This window comes from Rhodnius prolixus, unplaced genomic scaffold, assembly GCF_049639745.1.
Source record: "Rhodnius prolixus isolate KJV_2025 unplaced genomic scaffold, Rpr scaffold_1, whole genome shotgun sequence".
NCBI classification, from domain to species: domain Eukaryota; kingdom Metazoa; phylum Arthropoda; class Insecta; order Hemiptera; family Reduviidae; genus Rhodnius; species Rhodnius prolixus.
The window spans coordinates 33323370-33343973 of record NW_027411581.1 but is presented as its reverse complement, the minus strand read 5'-3'; the positions used below and the strand labels follow the sequence as shown (position 1 = coordinate 33343973).

The 20604-nt window shown below is 32.7% G+C and overlaps 1 protein-coding gene across 6 annotated transcripts in view; it reads left to right on the top strand.

Moving 5' to 3' along the window:
- The window catches only part of Eip74EF (Ecdysone-induced protein E74), a 539076-nt gene that overhangs the window by 489596 nt on the left and 28876 nt on the right, over window positions 1–20604 (top strand). For all 6 annotated transcript variants that reach the window (XM_074138086.1, XM_074138095.1, XM_074138052.1 and 3 more), the window contains one exon: window positions 9116–9274. In XM_074138086.1, coding sequence (XP_073994187.1) covers window positions 9116–9274 — 159 coding nt within the window. The remainder of the gene's footprint in view (window positions 1–9115; window positions 9275–20604) is intronic.

The following is a 20604-nucleotide window of genomic DNA, read 5'->3' as shown; positions in this document are numbered from 1 at the left end:
CTGGCACTCAATCATTGGCAATCTATCGAAGCGATATTTCCGATGGACCGCTTTTGATCAAAACCTGATTGTGACACCTAAGCGTAATATAAACTTTACGGTATTTGAGGTACTTGGTTACCCACAGAGATAGACCAGTTAGTATTAACTACCTCTATATCTCATGGATATATCTTGGAGGAAAATTCAAAATCGATAATCTGTGCGATTAAAATACTTAGTTACTAGAAATATGAGAAAGTAAAAGTGGAGGATCAGCCCCATTTGTCATTCAGGAAAGCTCTAATTAAGATACATGGTCGAAATGCCATTTTTCTCATTTGTACATTTCACAGTATTAAAGATTTCAGAGGATTCGATATAATTTATGTAAGTTATGAAATTTTATGGTTAAAAAACTTTACCTCCGGCAAATGTGTGATTTAAAAGAATCAAAATTGAAACAAGTCTTTGAAGGAGATATTTTTCTTTTTGCAACGCGAAATTCTTTTCTAGATAACTGGTCTGCCAGGTTTTCCTTTTTCACTTTTTCTTTTTCACACAGTGGTTTTTCTTTTATTTCACACACATCTTTTTGAATTTCCTCTTTTCACTCTAATTGTCTCTTTTAATTACCATAATCTCCTTGTAGATATCCTGTTCGTTATAAACACGGTAGAAAATATCTCCTCTATACCGTATGTCATCCGGAACTGCTATCCATTTTCACCGTCCTCTTTGTAGATTTTTTTTTTTTAAAAAAAAGCAAATTTCTAAAACGATGAGCCACTTCTATTATAATGTATAGAAAATATACGTTTATAAAATATAATTTTTGTTTTCTTCTTCTTTCTTGAACACCTTTAAAAATTGGAAAGCGCTGGGAGATAACTCTGTACAGGTCAATAAACAATGGAAGCTGTCTTTCTAAGCATAATATGTTTGTCTACATAGTAGATGCAGGCTTTCCCGCCTTGTATTAAGCACACTTAGCTTATTGTGTCTTCTATTTTAACCCTTCTTGTTTTTCTTTTATTAGCGAGCAGTAATTTCACTTAGATAATAGATAATAACAAAAATATTATCGCCTCTATTATAATTAATATCCTAGCCTAGAAGTGTCTAACTAATCTTTTTAGTTAGCCCGATTTCCTACCGGATCTTGATCTAACTCGAAACGTTCATCCGTAGGTTGGAACTTTATTAGAATGATTTAAAAAGTATTGACTAATTTTATGTTTTTTATTCCTAAATTTTATTACGTGTTTTGTTTTTGAAATTTTGTTCAGTAAGATCCCAAAATATAATTGAACAAATTTTCATTTTGTTCTTTAATATTTGTGCTACTATTGGTTTATTTTTATTTATTTATTTTTTTTAATTTTTTAATAAGACGAGTACATATCATTTGATTGCATCAAATCTCTTCCTCTTGATGATCTAAAAGTTCCTCAAGACACGACTTTGGTGTAAAAGTTGTCAATTGAATTTGAGAAACTTGCTGGTATTTGGGGCTAATTTTATTTAAATTTTTATTTATAATTTGATAATTTAAACCAAAATTAGTAGCCGCTTACTTCAATTACGTAAGTGGCGGTCAGAAATAGTTAATAGAGTGTTGTAACACCGCAGTTTTGTAGCTTTTCAAAGTAAAATATATTTTCCAAGGTCAAGTTAGCTTCGTCCAAAATGTTACATAATTTATTTATTTATTTATTTTGTTCAATTACTGGGATGGATCCTGCGGAATTAATCTAAATAAAATTGTAATTTTTCTGATTATTATTTATTTTATTCTATTTAAGTGAAATTCTGGCCAAGTTCAAACAGATTTTTCGAAACGTCGTATAATTTTCTCTTAAATGCAGTTTTCAAACTTATAAGGTCAGCAGTTGCCTTATAATAATAATAATCTCTTCTTTCGCACGTCCTGCCAGTCGATTTTACTTCAAACTCCAAATTTTAGCTAAACATTTCAGCCTCATTGAAGTGTAGCAGTCGAAGGGCCTTTCTTAGAACTCTTCAGTAAACCTCACTGAAATCAGCTTGCGATTGGAGGAAAGTGTATAGGATCTACTGTTGTTTAAAAATTGAAAGTGAATTTGCTGCTTTTGCATTTTACGTAATTATTCTTAATTAAAACTTATTCAATAATATTTTTTGCTTGCAATCAAATTTTTCATCCATAGAAAATTCCAAAGCACATATTTGCGATAATATCACAATGTGAAAAAGCTTATTTATGCTTTTTTAACTAGTTGCTTTAGTTTCTTCATCTAGTCCCCAAAACAGAAGATGGTAAGAAATGTTGATCTTCTATGATAGGAAAAATACCTTTATTTACCCGGCAATATTTCTGCATTACAAAATAACTAAAGCATATTCAATATTTATTCAACTAATTGGGTCATTAAATGGGATATGTCCTTTGGCAGTTTAATTTAAATCATAGTTGGTCAGTTTTCTGTCGAGGTAGGTACTACTGTCTCGCTTCTTTCTACAACTACACAAAGAATGTGTGGGCAGTCTTGTCTGTGAAGTCTTTGAGTATGTATTCTTCCAGTTCTCTGTGGATTTGCTAGTATCGTATTGACCACTGCGCTCTCAAGGGCGACACGCAGAGCTTTGTCCAGAAATATCTACCATTTGTTCGTTGCGGTAAGATTAGTTTTATTTATACAAGGCAAGCTTTAGCCAGGAAGAACATTTCGTATTTTGTGAAGAGCACTTTTGTTAATTTCTACTTTTAATGTTTTGTTTGCATCCCTCACCGTAGAAAAATTATTTTAAGGAGCGCCCAACGTGTCATATCTTATTCGCTGAATATCGTTCGTCCTGTTTTAGTGCGTACATTCCTTATTTGAAGAAATCTAAATTACTAGGCCACCGAGTGGCATGTATCTGGGCCACAGACCGCGAACACTATTGTAATATTCACAAAGTGGCAGACCGAGCGGTTACTCTATTGATTTTATTCCCACTTTCACCTTGTACATTTCGTTTAAGTGTCCATAGACAGAAATGGTGTGTTTCCATTTTTTTTTTTTTTTTTTTTTTAAAAAGTCCACATAATTTTCTTATCTGCTTTATACATAATATTATTAGTCAAGACAATTATTTTCGAAAGTTTATAAATAAAACATTAATAATACTTATTAGGGAAAACTTTGTCAAAAATTATGGTATTTCCTTCTAGTGGTAGCCTCTTAGTAATTTGAAAATGTAGTTATTTCCGCATTGCTGAATAATCTCTTCGATTACATCCATCGTAGCACGCTTATTTCTTGTATCCTGTTTTCATCCATCATCAGCGATGTTTAATGCAAACATTTTGACTTCACTTATATTACCGTATTGAGTCAGCAAGTATATTTGGGATAACATCACAAAGATCTTAGTAATTTGGTAGCAGACAAGTTTTGAAGGAATAATTTTAGTGTTTCAATGTTGGTAATAGTGTACTAACGAGCACATTGGACCAACTTCCGATAACATCACACGATTCCCTGTCAGTCCCCTTTGGTGCACATTCCTCTTAATTCTAACTCCCAAATATTCAAATTTGTATCATAAAAAGAAAATTGGTCATTTAATCAATAAAAAAATGTTTAATTTCTTCTCGTATTCTCGAGTTGGAGAAAGATAACCGTGCATTCGTATCAGGTTATCACAGTGGAGTTTTCGCTGAGATCAATATATTTAGAAGCGAAAAACGCAGAAAGTTGTAATTGATATTTAGGCACCAGAAGAGATCCTTTAATAAGTTTTACCTACCTATTAACCTCTATTAATAGAGTGTAAATAAAATTCTGCGTTGTAACAATAAGAAAAATAATATTTTACTAAATGTGTTTCCTCCGTAGATTTCATGATAAGCACTGGGGTTTCCTTGTATTGCGGTTAGCTACAATAAAAAGATTTGTCACCCTCATTTGGAGCCCGGAGCTTTTTTTAGTGCACTACCGACCTCGTTGCAGACAACCACTGTACATCACAGGTCAGTGAACTGAAAGAAGCTTCTAGTACGAGAGCCTGCAGGTGGATTTGAACCCAAACTCCAGACTCTCCGAGTGGGAATCCTGAACGCTGACCACTCAGTTAATTCCTTCTAATCACTCTTGAGTGAAACTTTTTTTTTTGGAAATAAATTATTAGTAGATTCTGGAATAGAGCAGGGTAGCCAAGTGTTCCTCGAAATCTTCTATTGTGAATTTAAATTATATTGAAGAGTATTAGCGTGTAAGTATAAAGACTAGTATAGTTCAACTATACTAATTGAGTTTAAGAAAATATTGCAAGTATTTTATTCTAGTACTTGTTTGAAATAATTAACTGGGATAATTCGCTTAAGGATATTTCACGGTAATGTATCCTGTTTTCATGAAAAGTCATCATAATTCCTAATAGAAAGGATTTTTCAAGGTATACGAGGGATTCTAAATGTTTTGGAAAATTCCATCTTTAAAAAAACGCGTCTCGGTTTTGCACTAACTTTGTGAAATAAAAGTATTACCATTCCTGTTTAGAACCTTGGTTTTCAAGATGAACTCTGGTTTTTAATAAACCAAAGTGCGGTGAGATGCCTGAATTTTACAATTATCCTGGAAGCAAAGTCATAGAAATATTTCGTCACAAACATCTGCCCGGAAAAATGAAAGGATCTGGTTTGAACACTTGCTCTGCATTTTCTTACTAAATTCTCTTGAAATTGACAATTTCTACTAAACATTTGTTAACTTCTACTTGTTCGGATTATATTCAGCTCAAATTTAGTGTTTAATTAGGGAAACCATATTGGAAAAAAGAGATCGCTATAAAAACTATAAACATCTATCTGTCCATTGAAATGAGATTTTCGATTCTACCATTTTTCTTTAAATGTAGAATTTCTGTTATTTAGTTAGTAGTCGGTCTTCAGATTAAGGGAAAAGCACTTAAGGCAATAATTTAACCACCTCCCACTCCAAGTAATGTCTTTAATCGAAATATTCCGAGACATTTTTTAAAAAAAGCTATAAACTACTTGTATTATAGGCGCCATTTCCGAAAAAAAAAAGGAAAACTTGTTTTTAGTAAAGTGAAACATCCGGATGGCTGATTTAGACGAAAAGCTTTGCCTCTGATTGGTTGCATCTAAAACCGGATATCAAATTTTGGGGATCTTCCTGCGTTTATTGAGTTATGTTGAAACCCCGATACTTCGCTATGACAGAATAATATGTAAAAATCACTTCTTCTTTTTTTGGGGACTCAGAAGCACCTCAAAAACTGATTGCTCAAGTTATAACTCTGAATCAAAACTTTGCTCAAAATTGCTGTACTTTCTCTTTCCTGTTATGTTAAGGGAAAGTAAAAAAATGATAATTTTAATCTTATTTGTGGCCAACTTAATCATTAAAAACTATACAAATCGTTATTTTATGGAAATGAATCTGTAGTTTCTAAATTTATTGAAAATATAAAAGCATTTATTAAATTAAATTAAAAAAAAAGAATCATTTATAAAAATATTGGCAGTAGTAGAGGATAACATATAAAGTGGATTCGAGTGTGTATTGAGGACAACTGACTAGGCCAAGGAAACCATAATATACACGTTGAGATTTCGTCACCGGTTACAAGCTTTCTCCCTTCCTTCGGCATTTCCTCCGCTCTGGTGGGGCGTACAGACCTACTTTCACGTTCTTCACCATACAATACATAAAAATGTATTTGTATGCATATGTTGTATGCTGTAAACTTTGTGTAGAAGCCAATTTTTTTTTTCTTTTGTATTCCTTCTTCTGCATTATATTATTTATAGAAACTATATGAATATATATAGAAATGTTTGAACCCAAGAAAATTTACAACCCTTTAACGGGAAAACTTTTGGCCCGAAGTAATCTTTACAATACTGTTAGGTTTTTATGCAAGCCTAACTTCACTTTCCACTTTTCTCTACTTTAAACACTCTTTCAATTCTTTTTTTCTTCTACTTTTTGCTTCTTTACATTTGGCAGGAAATTTATTGGGAAAATAGTTGTGTTTTTCTATTAAATTTTCTCTTTTGGGGGTTTTCTTCTTCGATGGTTTTCTATAACGGTTTTCTAAGTTTTCCACCACTTTAAACCTATTTATATTCACTTACACGCCTCTTTTAGATACAGCTAGTTCCTTCTATTGCTCAGTGTGTTTAAAATTAATTTGTTCTCGGAAGTGCATAATTGTCCGACGTTTAGGGTGCGAATGTTTTGGAACATCACTCGCAAAAACTAAAAAAAAAATCAGGATTTCGTTTGATTTTGGGTTTAGTTATGGAAAAATGTATTTTTGTTTGGTTGAAGATCTGGATAGTTTTGAAGTTGCATTAGTTTGGTCTGTCATTTTCATTTAGTTTATAATCAACTCCATTTCGCTCGCTTATTCGCTTATTCTACATAGCTGCGTTTTTTTTATCTAATCTGGATATTTCAAATTAAAAAGCCGAAAACGAAAAACCTTTTACGTTAAAAGACTAAATTTTTAAAAGAAATGCAAAAAAAAATTATTATATAAAAACTGGATTTATATATTACTGTATAGACAAGGTCAATTGTGTGTATTTAGAATGGGAACTGTTTTGCACGATCTGGAACAATCTCTCAGCACTAGCTGTCCCTAAGGTTGAGGATTCAAGAAACTTACACTTCTTTATCATCGCTAGCCGCGTGCTTTGAAATATCTCACATCATTGCTGTCTGCCATTCTCTGCGGCCATTTTAAAGTTTACATTGTACAGTCTTAAAGCTAAATAAGAAATATTACGCCATGTTGAAGTTGCCAGATTCTACAGGAAATCTATGCCCGGAACTTTCTGAATGAGGCGCCTCGGTAGCCGAACGGTTAGAGGTGAAGCCCGCTAAGCTAAATTGTATTGTGGTACTGGGTTTTCTCGTTCTAGACCTTGGATATTATTTAATGGTTATTGGTTAATAAAAGGTATTTACAGTAAAGTACGTCTGCTAGTCGCCTTGGTAGTCGGACGTAAAACTCGCCTGAAAAAAATAGGCATTACTTAACTCCCGGAATATTAATAAAAGTAAATCATTAAAGGAATAGTGATTAGTAAATACTAGAACTTCCTATTTAGCTGCCATCAGAGAATCCATCAATGTAGATTCAAGACTCAGTTTAGAGAGCTGCTATATGTTGTCCAATGGCTCTTTTTAAAATGTCAAATTCAACAATACTGGTTCAGTTAGAGTTAGTCAATATTTGCTGGAAGGTGGCTGTTATACAATAGTCGCCATTTTTTCTTTTTCAACTTTATAATCTTGTCGGCCATAATTAGGAAGAAATTTCTGAGGTAAAAGAAACAAAAATGAATTGAATTGTTGCTAAAAGTGTAAAATTAACAAAAAGCGATTGATTTTTTTTCTAGAAACAGAAAAAAAAACAAGCTCAGAAGTAAAAAAAAAATGAAAGGAGAATTCGTCAACCATTAGTGAGAGTGTTAAGTCTTGCTGAAATGATGGGAATCTCCTCTACTTAGACACAGTGTGGGTGTAGGATGAACAAGGGATACGCTGGAGGTACACTTGACTCAGCCGTTTCGCCCGACATTCTACCATACTCAGGGGGCGCAGACAAAGCTGAGGGTTGGTGGAAGTATTTTTTGCGAGTTCTGCAGTATGCCCCTCTGCCTGTTGGGCTCGGTCCCCCCAGAGACAGCGACCTGATAACAAAAAAAAATAAATAAAAAAGCTTCTCCGACCCATTAAGGGATGAGTAGAAAGAAGTTTAGTGGAAATATGCGCTTACCTCCGGCTACCACCCTCTATAACAGCTATTGCCAACAATATGACAGAATGAAATCCTATTTATCATGGATTAAATACCTTCTTTTTTTTTTTAGCAGTCTGGAATTATTGTTACTTTTGGGCAAAAAAATAAGTATCCCATATGTTCTTCTAACAATAACTTTTTTCAGTCTAGAAATATACGGATTAAAGTTATTCACAGTTTGAGTTTGGTTGAAGTAGAGATTACTTTGATGGGAGTTAGGTTGAAGTAGGGATTACTTGATGGAATCTGGTGTAATAATCTTAGGAGGTGATCTTGCTTGAAGGAACAAGGAAGAAAAGGATTGAAAGATGGTTTTCTACTTCTTGTTGTTTTTTTACAGTTGGTGAGTAGTGGAAGGATGTGGACAAAGGAGCGAAGGAGCTTGTATTGTGGCGCGGCCCATTGTTACCATTGTGGGTATTGTGGAGGTGCGCGATTGTCCTTAGGCCGTCCACCTTCTCCTCATCTCTTCTTTCTCAACATACCGGGGCCTTCTTTTCTCAATTTTACTTTCTCTTAGATCCTAAAAGATTGCACTATTTTTGGATCAATTTTTTTTTATATCTATTTTGAAAAAACTGCGCCTTATAGAGAGAGATTAATTCTTAATAGACCCAAAGTATTTAGTACGAGAGATTTCATTAACTTAGAACTCTCGAGGAAAATACTATTCGCAAAATTTAAAATTAATGAAGCCAATGAAAATAGTTTGGAGCAATTTATTTTTTTTGAACAGATGCAAAATGTGAGCATTATATAAAAATGAAAATAACCCCGATTTAGACTGAAATACTGGAGCGTTGCCAAGTGAAATGGATAGATTGTGAGCTGTCCACTAACAGCGCTGTCCTCTTTTCTTCTAAGAAAAACAAACTAAAATTGAAATTAATCTGAGAAAGAAGACATGTTTATTTTCTCTTTCGATCTTGTCTAATGCTCAAATTCGAGTGTTCGACCTAAATACTCATTACGAACTTCCTATGAGTGAGTAAAAAAGTGAATTTAAAAAAAAAAAATTGGTCTTTGTTTGGACAAGTATTTTCAGTTTTGGGTGTGGTGAATGAAAGTCGAAAACTCTTAGAAAAACATAATCACTTGGAGGTCCGGGGAAGCTGGCATCAAAAATCCCTTTTTGAAAGTACTTTTCCGCATGGATTTTTAGGTAATCCAATTCCTCCTTGAAGGCTAAAACTATATTTTTTGTAAAACATGAAATCCCCTTTTAGATCTACATTTAGGTATTAATTTGTTTGTGTATGTAAACCCCCTTCTGTCAAGTAACATCCACTAGAAAACTGCAATATTAATTTTTTAAATTTATTTGTTACAGTGGATACAGCCGTGCCCGCGACCGCACCACAGGCGTATATTAAAAGTGAAACGTACGTAAAACGGGAACCCCAAGAGCCTAATAAAGCCTTGCTACACGGTATCCTCAGTCAACATCATGCTGCAGCATTAATTGCATCCTATACTGCATCTAATACAGGTAATACCACATTGTGTCGCCCATCCATGTTTGAAAACCATAAAACTTTATTATTTTTATTTATTTATTTTTTAAAGCTTGTAAATATTATTTACTATTTTAGGCTAAATTTTATTTACTCATTTAAGTATTTTATCTTTCAGAAAGCCAGGCAAAACTTTGGCCAAATTTGAATTTTGTTATTGAGTAGAATTTGAAGCTTGATGCGTAAAAGTAGAGGATTCAGCCATCGATTTAAAACCACTTATTTTACCTGTTCAGTTTTGGATATTTCTTATTATTTTTAAAAAGTGATCTAACTTAAACTCACATATGCGACAAATTTGGGATACCTTAACGTCTGTATCGAAATACCGAAATGGTTCACCAATTACTTAGAATCAGTTTTTCTTTTAAGTGGATATAGAAATCTACAATGAGAAGTTTTTCGACATAAAAGAGAAACTATCTTGCTTACTTCATTTTCAGCATTGAAAAATGTTCAGCCCTTCAAAAAGAATAACACCAATTTCGGCTTCTAGCAGAAACTAACTGTTCTGGCAATTTATAAATAATTCATCTATCATCAATGAATTAACCAAACATCAGTCAAAATTACTGTTGTTTTCACATTATTGCCCAAATAATTATATTTAAAATTAATTAATTAATGTTAATTGTGATGTAATTATTTTATAAAATATTCCCTCATTAATTATTCGATAACCTTATTAGATAAATAAGGAAACTGTCCATGGAATTTTTTAATTTTATTTACATCCTAGTACGCACGCGCGGTTAGTTTTAAATGAATCCTCTGCCTGCTAAGCGCTTTGTTTAAGTTTTGTTGTTGAGATATTTGACGAGATTATATGAAGGGAAGAAATGTTAATTCTTAGACCATTGTAAAACACTAAACTTTAAAGTACAGTATTCTAGAAGAATAACTCTGAATAACAGTAACCTTTTAAGTGGATAGCAATCTACAATAACAAGTTTTTCGACATCAAGGAAACACAGTAGTTTATCTTGCTTGCTTCACTTTCAGCATTGATGGGGTTCATGTGGAATTATTTAGCCACCTCTGTCCACGATGTCTGATCGGTAGTTAGTTTTTCTCTTTGGAACTATTTTTCGTGTTTTCTTGGTTGAGGGAAGATAGACAGACTGCCTTTTCTTTTCTTACTGCTAGGAGAATTATATCTGTGTCCCCTACTACTTAACTGTTCAATTCTTGTTCACTTACAGCCGTAAGCACGTTCTTACAGCGGTAAGAACATTGCATGTTCTGTTCCACTAAACATTACGATCACCAATGCACTTCCAATTAATTTAAAAAAAAAAAAAAAAAGTAATTTAATTGGTAAAATCGAAAGAAACATTGTGAGAACTGTAATGTTAAGACTAATGTTGTAAAATTGTAAGAGCGTAAATGATACTGCAAGAGGTTAGGAAGGGGCAATGAATTAATAAAAGATGAGATTATGTAGTTAGTGGTAAAGCTGTAGCTGTAAAATCTTGAATGCGTTTGAATCGACGTAAGGTTGTTCTAAATTATGACATTCTGCATCTTTTAGGTAAGAGTGTTTAGATTACCCAGCTTAATATGGAATTAAGGTAAATCCACTTTCTTTCAAAAGTGACGACATTCAGTAAAAAAAAAAAATAAAATAAATCGCCAAGACAGACCGTTCGCTACCTGACTTTATTTATTTTCAAGTTGTATTTATTTTATAGTGCAACTTTATTGACAAGTTTGCTTTATATTCTAAATAAAGTGTGGAGAGATGTGGACTAGATTTCCAATAGAAAATTATCCAACCTGCACCTACTCTTAGCAACGAGGAAATATGGCAATCGGTGTCAAATGTTCTTTATCAAAATATCTGTTTTGAGATCTCGAGAGCCCGAAAATATTATTTTTATAAATTCTCATTGCTAGCTTTTTTTTTTTGCGAGGTCCCTGAAAAATACTACACACTTCTACCTAAAATAATGCAAAATATTAATCCCTTATCGTTCAGTACAAAATAAACATTGACTGGTTTTTTAACATTTCGACTTCAGTGCACTTCACATGGCGCTTATTAAATATTTAATAAAAAATAAATTTGTAACCAAATTCTTTAAATTAGTGCCATTGGATTTTTTCTGGTTTTTTTTTGTTGTTTTTTAAGTGCTTTCTTTAAATTCAATAACTTTTGCTAAGAGAAAATGGCGAGAACGATCTGACCAGATTGCTGCAGTTTCTCTACTGAGTTCACTTCCGTAGCACTGTCCGTAACTGAATACTAACGTTAATTATGTTGGAGTATAGGTTATTCAGGAGAAACCAAGATAAACAAATAGTATCTGTTTGAGGCTGTGATAAGCAGATGCAATGTTTAATCTTAAAGGGACAGACAGATGCAATACAGATGCAATAAACGTTTATTTGTACGGCCTGCGCACAACATTCATACAATTGTGCAATATTATACATTTTCTTACCCAAAAACCGATCTATAACAGTACAATAGTTTATAAATAACCCTTTTTGCTTTTATCTAAGAGTTGCCAGATGTTAGATTATTGTAGTAAAAGGGTTTCCAAAATTCTGGAACCCTTTTTCTCCATTCTGTGTAGGTATGATGACGTATGTTGGATATAATCCATTGCTGTTACCCCAGCTTGGGACCATGTTTAGGTTTGGGCACGCGTGCAGACACTCTTCCCTTACTGTACATTCCCCTTTTCTTAATTAAACTTGGAAAAAATATATATATTTTTAGGGTCGGGAAATCTTTTACTAGAACCCCCATCATATTTACTCGTGTCGATTTCATTGTTGTGACCTTACGGCCGACACAGCTTTTGACGATAAATCCAGTTTTTTGTCTTTTTTTCTAGTATCAAAGTAAAAATTGAAGGGATAACAGTATTTTTTTTTTTTTAATGAAAAAATTACACTAAAAAATATAAAAAAGAGTAAAAAGCATGACATAGTATTCTGGTGCCTTTGACATCAATAGAAATCACATAACCATTTCGGAAATATCTATGGAATAGTGGTACCCGCACAAATCGCGCGTAAAGTAACACCATATATATCCTGGAATGGTTATAACAGTATTGAAAGTTTTACTGTTTGTTTTTTAAGGGTTATATAATTTCTAGGTTATAAATCTATTGGTAATTTAAGGTTTCATACGCTTTTATATATGGAATATTTACTTCTCTTGGTTGCAATTCGTAATGGAACTAGCCAATCCATGGGCGTTACAAGTGACGTGACGAGGATCGAGCTAAGTCTTGTGCGAAAATCGAAGATGCTTACCTCCATCCTCATTTGGGAAGATTTGTTTACTTCTTCAAGCAAAAATAGATTTGCTGGTTTAATAATTCTGTAAACTGCATTTTAAAACTTAAGTGTACTCTTGCCAGGTTTAAAAAGGTAGCTTATTAGCAAGAAGAGAGTTAATGCACGTATTTACTTGAATATAAGTACCTTAAGCTTAGGTACAAATAGAGAAAAAAAGTTAATTACATGAAGAGTCAAGTCGTTATACGAAGGGATACCAAGATAAGGGAGAAATATGTAGCGCCCAGGTGTGAAAGAGGTCATGGTACGCGTGTTTAGATACGTGCCTGCTTCCTCTGTATTAACTCCCTTCTGAAGATTGCCAGGCAAATCGCAAAGAGGGACAACAGCAACGTCGTTGTATTGAACCAATGAACCATCTACCCGCTAGACAGATGCAAGTGCATATTGCGACATATGCCGTCAAAGTCAATAGACAATGGAAGGTGTTTCCACAAATCTGGAAACATCTGCCCCCTTCCCATCTCTCCTATCCCATATTAGAAAGCCGTCAACCTTAGTTGTAACAGCAAGGCACCTGGTTACTACCACGTACTCCAACTAACCATCGAAGTTCAACCCTTCTTTCCACAACCCTTTTATTTTATTTTATTATTTTTTTTTAAGCGAAAAAGTATCAGTTTTTCACCAAATTCTCTTAAAAAGTAGAATGAGATAGTAGATGAGAGTGCAGGAAACTAAAAAAGCACCCCAATATTGGGGTGAACTTAACGACAACAAACCAACCTGGGGCTTTAGATATGTTCCTTTCAAATTTACCCCAGATTTACTTTTTTTGGGGGGGTTTAATTCCTTTCTTTGCTCTCTCTCTGTTCACCCCTCACTTAAACCTTGATGTCAAAGCGTTTAATTTATTTTGGTAAATTAGTTGTCTCCCCCATAGAGGGTGGCTTTTTTCTCCACCATTATTTAGGTAGACAAAAAATATCTAAACACAACTACTAACATCGTTATGATAGGATACGGCTTGTTAGGGGGTCGAGTGAGGTTTTCATGCTGTGAACACTCTCCAGACCAACTTATCCCTTGTAATTGTATCTTACAATCTATCAATTGATACATAGAGTTATCTATCGCCTCTGAACAAAAACGCGCAAATAATTTGTTCTTGAAAATAGTTACAAATAAAAAAAAATATTTTACAAATAATATGAGCCGTTCATTGCACAAATCGATTGACCCCTCTTTTGGGAATAACTTGAATTTAAGTATCAATGCACTTGGTTCAGTCATAACTTTTTATATTTATAATAAATTTCCCAAATAATAGAGATTAACACCATTAAACGACAAAAAGTGTTTTGGCCATTGAATAATAAATTCCTTGAAGCCTTGCTCAATAATAATAATTCAACAATTCAATAATTCAACTCGAATTCAGTAGTTGGCGCTGAATGATAACTGTAAATTTTTTTGAATTTATATTAGAAACGGAATTTTAAAAAATTATGTACATAATTTGTCGCATTTCTTCACTTTTTTTGTTTTATGGAGTTAATCGAATTGTGCAGTGAACGGCTCTTAGGGCATTGCACGTTTAATTAATATGGGAGCTATTCAGAACTTGGGTAGAACACTCAGAAACATCTTTCTGTAAAGTGATGCTTTTCCACCACTTAACAGATCTTCTTCAAATTCGACATTCTAGCAATGCTTTAAAAAGTTGATCTCAAATCAATGATCTGATATTTTGTAGGCAACAAAACTTTTATCTTTTGCTGAAGTGCTTCTTAAAAATTTTCATTTTATTTTTATTTCTTGGTAAAAACGTCTTAATTAAAATTGATTGATATTTAGGTGGGTAAATATAGTATAAATAATTTTAAATAATATCTTTGTAGTCATTTCAACATTTTCAAGTCATTTATTAAACAAATAAGCTAAAGACGCATTTCTTGTTGATAAATTTTGCCCAAAAACTTAGAGTACCTGAAGCGAAATTTGGTACCAAAACGGTATACTAAGTTTTGAATTATGTGCAACTTTCGTTTTTGAAATCTTTTGTTAAAATGACTTCGACTCGATTGAATACGAAGTATAGCTGCAGTTATAATTTTTAATATTTAATTTGAAACGAATGATATTTGCAATTTCATCCATCAGTAGACATTCAGATGCATGAAGTTAGAATCTTATTTAAATAATTACCTTTCTTAACACCTAAAAATGTATGGTCTATTTATTTAATCATATACCTGCTTTTTTTAAAAAAAACAAAAAAACCTTCAATATTTTGCGGATTCAAGTGCAGCTGGCCTTCAGGAATGAGAGAACATCTACCACGATCCGCAGTGCTAAAGAGCTGCAGCAGAATGCGCTAATTTCCTCAGTTATTGTTGCGCCATAAAATAAAATAATTATTAACGCATTATCAATAATTAATAATAATTAAAGCTTAATTTATATTAAAAAATAAGTTTTTATCTTTAAATTATTTATAAAGAATATCAAATTGATAGAATAGAACCCTTATAAAAGTGCGTCTACGAGTATTAGGACGTGTCTCTATGAACTGTATTCGTGCTTCAGAAATGTTTTCCAATTTACTATTTCTGCGCAAATCTTTATTATTACAAATTGTCGTTGAGATCTACAACTATTAATCTTCTAAGCGTCCTACTCCTAAAGAGCTTTAAATTTCTTTTACTGTCAAGGTTAAATATTTGTGTCTTTGTCTTATAGAGGTACAAGATATATGTAATTGCCTTCGTGACCAGTAAGAAAACTTTGCAAAAATATTTTTTGAAAAGAAGGGAATAAAACTTTATAATTTATTTAGAGAGTGTAGTTTATTTTATTGTAGCCAAAATAAACCAATAAATAATAATTGCATATAAACCGGAAATACTTGTTTGAAGGTCTTCTAGTGTACGAAAAACATGTTTTTAAGGAATGCCAGCGCTCTCTATTTCTCTCCATCTCCATGTATTAGAAATTGGAAAAAATAGTAATGCAGAAATGCAAAAAATGGAAATAAGCCAAATCTACTGGCGTCCTAAAAGAGCTATTGTGTCTCCTGAAAGTTTTCAGTGCATATAGAAGAATATGGTTGCAAAGTATAGTGCCCTCTAGTATTTGTCTTTGGGTTAGCTATACCCAGCTAGTTGCACCATTCAACTATCTTTGCAGACATTTTGCATGTTGTAGGTACTATTTTTTGCATTACAAGTGGAATATTGTTCCTGTTGTTAGTCTAGGGCAGGGATACTCGCGGAGACGCCGGAGAACGCCGAAGAAGAGAGAGAGAGCTTGCCAACTTGTCTCTAAAGGAATTTCCTAGTATTTGAACACTTCCACTGTCTTAGAACAGGGTCTAGCCGAAGTAAACTCTAACGTGCACTTGTGCAATGGCTAAACATATATTAATCAATAGCTACAAAAAACCAATACCACGATTGTTGGCAGTGCCTCCTGATATGCCAGCAACATCGATATAAATTCCAATTAATCAGATTTCAATTCTTTTTCGCAAACTTTTTTTAGGTGTCACAATCACTTATTATTTTGGGAATAATCGTGTTGGGTAAAATTTGATGGGGTTGGAAGAGTATAAAAATCTTGACGCCAAGGTTTCGAACTGTATGTAATTGAAGACTATTTTACAATAATTAAAAACTACTATGCAACTGAGTCTACACAACAGTCCAATTTCTAATCAGCTGAATTATTTATTTATCTTGTCAATTATTATTATTATTATTATTATATTTATATTCTGGAATTAGCTACACCATTTTTTGCAAACGTATTATGTATTATAAAGATAAATTGTATGCAAAAGTTTTAAAAATAAAAAGAAATAAACCTCTGAGATGACCATACAGTACCCCGCTGAGGTTACGTCGGACGGGTTAATGCCGCGCTTCTAATCTTCTAATTTTATCTCAGTTCCTCTAGATACTGGCAGTGGGAAAAGAATTGAGGACTAATTTTATCCATTCTTTATCAAACCATTACAAAAACAATTAGCTTTTAAGATTTAAAAAAAATAAAATAATAAAAATCAATTATTTTTTTGCAATTAAAAAAAAGATATTTAATTTTTATAAAAGACACTTCCTCAATATTGATTTATACCTAACTAATGAAAAGGCAGGTGTTCTAAAAGTAAACAATTCTTTTAGAACAATATAACATAAACACACACACACATATCTGTATTTAAAAATAAAAAGAAAAGTAAATATTTAAAAGGAATACAATCCTCCTAATAATGTGACCTTCAATTTTAGTAATGTTTAAACAATAAAACAAATTTAGTGAACACTTTCCGTTTTGTTCGGCAATTGTTTTTTCTTTTTCAGCTGCATAACAATATCTGATAAAAATATCCTTACTGTTACAGTATTATTCTCTGAACAACTGTAATAATAATAAACAAGTTTTGCATTTCACTAGAGACCTGTTTCTTTTAAAACAAAAATAAGTTAATTTTATAACCATAAAATTATTTTTTAAATCCGAATTGACGGCTTTATTTTTTTAACCTGTGTAATCAAGTAAGAAGTTTATTTGAATTAATATATACAAGATTTAGTATTTGATTTACCATTTAAATTCACTTTTAAAATATTGATTTGAAAACAAACTTAAAGACAGTAATAGAAAGTTGAAAATAATAATTAAATAAATAAATAACCTTTTTCTGCAACCATGTAGGAATGTTCTCATTACTCAATTAAAATCAGCTGTGTAATGCCCAACTTCCCTCACTAGTGGGGAAAAATTCCTATTAGTGTTACTTTCCTCACTAGTGAGTTTAAAAAACGAATATTAAAAAAATAAAATAAAAATTGAAAGGAATATAGAAATAAAAATAATACTTTAATAAATAGATATTTTTAATTATAACAGCTAAAAAGGTTATAGTGTTACCTTATAGAAATTTAAAATGGATTCTAGTGATTCCTGTTTAGTTTTTTTTTTTAGTTAATAACCCTAATGGTTGCAGAAAAAATATAATATTTAACTCGAGTGTAAAGTATTTTCCTCACACTCGTCAATTTGCACTTGCACTCGCCTCGCTTCGCTCGCTCGTACGTGCAAACCCTGCCTCGCGTGAGGAAAAGTACTACTTTCCACACTTGTTAAATAAATAACTATTATTAATTTTTTGCCAATATGGTCACTACATGTATTTATATGGAATCTTTATTTCCGAACGTAAATTCCTGTGGAAGTCTATTTTTGATTCCCGTGTAATGTCTTTGTGTATCGCAAGATTAGATTCCTTACTTTAGTTGTTCATCTTCCTCATAAAACAAGTTTTTTGGAAAGTTTTTAATTTTAAGTAACCGAGTTTTAGTTCTGGTTTAATTTTTAATGTTAGTTCTGGAGTTTATGGTTAATTACTTAACAAATCATTGGTCGCCAAAATATGTTGCATAATTTAGTAATAATTTCATTATTAACTATTCACTGAAAATGGGAAAATTAATAGTTTTGGTAATGAATTTTCCACCAAACTGAATAAACCATTAGAGGTAAGTTGGCTTTCGAAGAATACTTAGGAGCACTGTTTAGTCATCAGTTAGCTAGTTGATTGGTTAGCTCCACAGTTACCTTAGTTTGCCTAAAAGTTATTTTTTTTTTTTTTGTAAGTAGTAAATTAAATATTATAAGTTCTTGCCAACTTTTGTTCATTAACAATAGTAAATTATTAATTAGCAGCTCGTCATAAAAGAATAGCAATTTAATTTGTAGCATTGTCTACAAAGAAAGAAGACCTTGGAGATTTTAGTTGGACTGCAGATCCTCTACTTACATAACTCTTAGCCAACCTTCCTTTACATTTGTGTGAGTTGGCTTTACATCCTTATTTTATACCCAGTTAGTAGACAAGATAATATTCCCCTCTCTCTCCACCACACTGTTGTTGCGTCCGTCCTGTGTATGTGCTATGACTGTTCCCAGAAGTGGCGTCACTTCCTTTCAATGAGAAAATACTTTTAATTGTATTCCTCGTCCTCTTCACTTCTTTCTTTCTTTTATTTGTATTTACATTCTCAGGATATCCTCAAACGTTGAATTACTTTATACGCCAGCAATCTTTATTAATCACTGTTTAGAAATAAAATAGAAAAAAAAAAAAAACCTGTTCGTTTTCCATTCTGTTACAATAATACGTTCTTGGGAATTCAAACAGAAAATTCACATCCTAGTATATCTCTCTGTTAAGACACACATCTCTTTTATCCACAGAGTATGAAATCGTGCCCCCAGTTAATTTTCTAAAATTCAGCAAATTTCCAAAAATTTTAGTATTCGTTTAAAATTACACAAAGTGGACTATTAATTAGGGTTTATTAGTAATGCCTGGGTATTTTCTGAAATGACTGCAAGAAGAACAGTCAATTTGTGCAATATTTTGTCATTAAATTGGTTGATGTAGGAATTCTGATTAGAAGGATTAGATTCTCTCTCGGGGCTGCTCCTTAAGTTCAGTTCGGTCTGGGAAATGGTTTTTACAGAGTTAATTAATCTATTGGTGCACTTTTCAATAAGGCACTTTATAAATTAACTAGGCATTATATAAAATCTCAAGCACATTCTACCGACAACGTGTAAATAAACTATTTTTTGGCGAAAAAAAAACAAGTTAAAAATCAGGATATGCAAAACAAGCGATTTTTTTTTTTTTAAATTTTTTATTGCAATTTACCACTGCAACAGTTGTTGCAACAAGCAAATACGGTGAAAGGGGAAAGAAATAACGGGAAATCATGATTGGAGAAGGCCTCCAGTGGTGCCACTCCAGTAACGTGCTTAAGATAAGAGAAGATCACGAGGCCATCTTCTCTTCAATCTCCTTAGAGGATTACCTGGTAATGTGGAGGAAGATAAGATAAATGTGATAAGATGAGAGGGTTAGGATGAGCTGCTGTAGAGGAATGAAATTTGAAGAAACGAGTGTTAGCAAGATCTGTAATGAAAGGGATTTTGAGGTCATTATGTATAGTGAGGTTAGATACATAGAACGGAGCGTTAAGAAGTTTTCGAAGTATTTTTGACTGTAATGTCTGGAGGCGTAGTGAGTTGGAACGCTTAGTCGATCCCCATACTTCGATGCCGTATGACCAAATGGGTCGCAGTAACATTAGATATAAGAGTCTTTTGTTATGTAGGATTAAGTTTCGAACGTTTGTCAAGTAGTCTGGCGAGAAGTTTGTAGCGTTGGTTAGTTTCTTGTCTTTTCAGTCTAGTATGGGGATTCCATGTCAACCGTTTGTCTAGATTATTTTTATTCATGCAATACAGTTGGCTGCGTCAAAAAAATTTAAAAAAAACATTTTCTTAAACGTTTCGGAAACTCAAGGTTATGAAGAAGTAACCTTCTACCTTCCCTAAAACTCTGTAAACAAATCCCTGAAATGTACGAAACGTCGAAAATTCACCAGAGTTTTATTGTAAACATCGACTAAACATCCGATTTATTTATCAATAATTTTTATAAGTTACAATATTTTATTTTATTTCGTTAGCTACGTTTATGCAATCTTCAAGTTCATAGAAACTGTTCTAAGTCTTAAGCCATTTTTAAATCTCTGTATTATATTATTTAAGCAAAAGCTATTTTCAGAGAATCATTAATGGTTAATAGTTATGCTAATGCGAGTGAGCTCTGTGATTTGAGAGGCTTTGATTGAAATTTTTTTTACACAATGGGTGGAAAGTTTCAGTTTACTTTTACAACACTCCCAGCAGGGCCGGATTTAGATGAAAAGAGGCCCCTAGGCTATTCCACTTATGAGGCCCTCATACAAACGAACAAACCGAATGAACCGAACGCGTTGTTCTTAACCAATACATTTTTATGTTTGTTTATTAGTCATATGCGTAGAATTTCTCCTTATTTTCGGTTTAGTGTTTTAGTGTTCATTGTTTTTTTAGAATAATGTAATTTAGGTCGGCCCCTCTTTATCTTGAGGCCCTAGGCTGAAGCCTAGTTAGCCTATAGGAAAATCCGGCCCTGACTCCTAGTGAATTATCG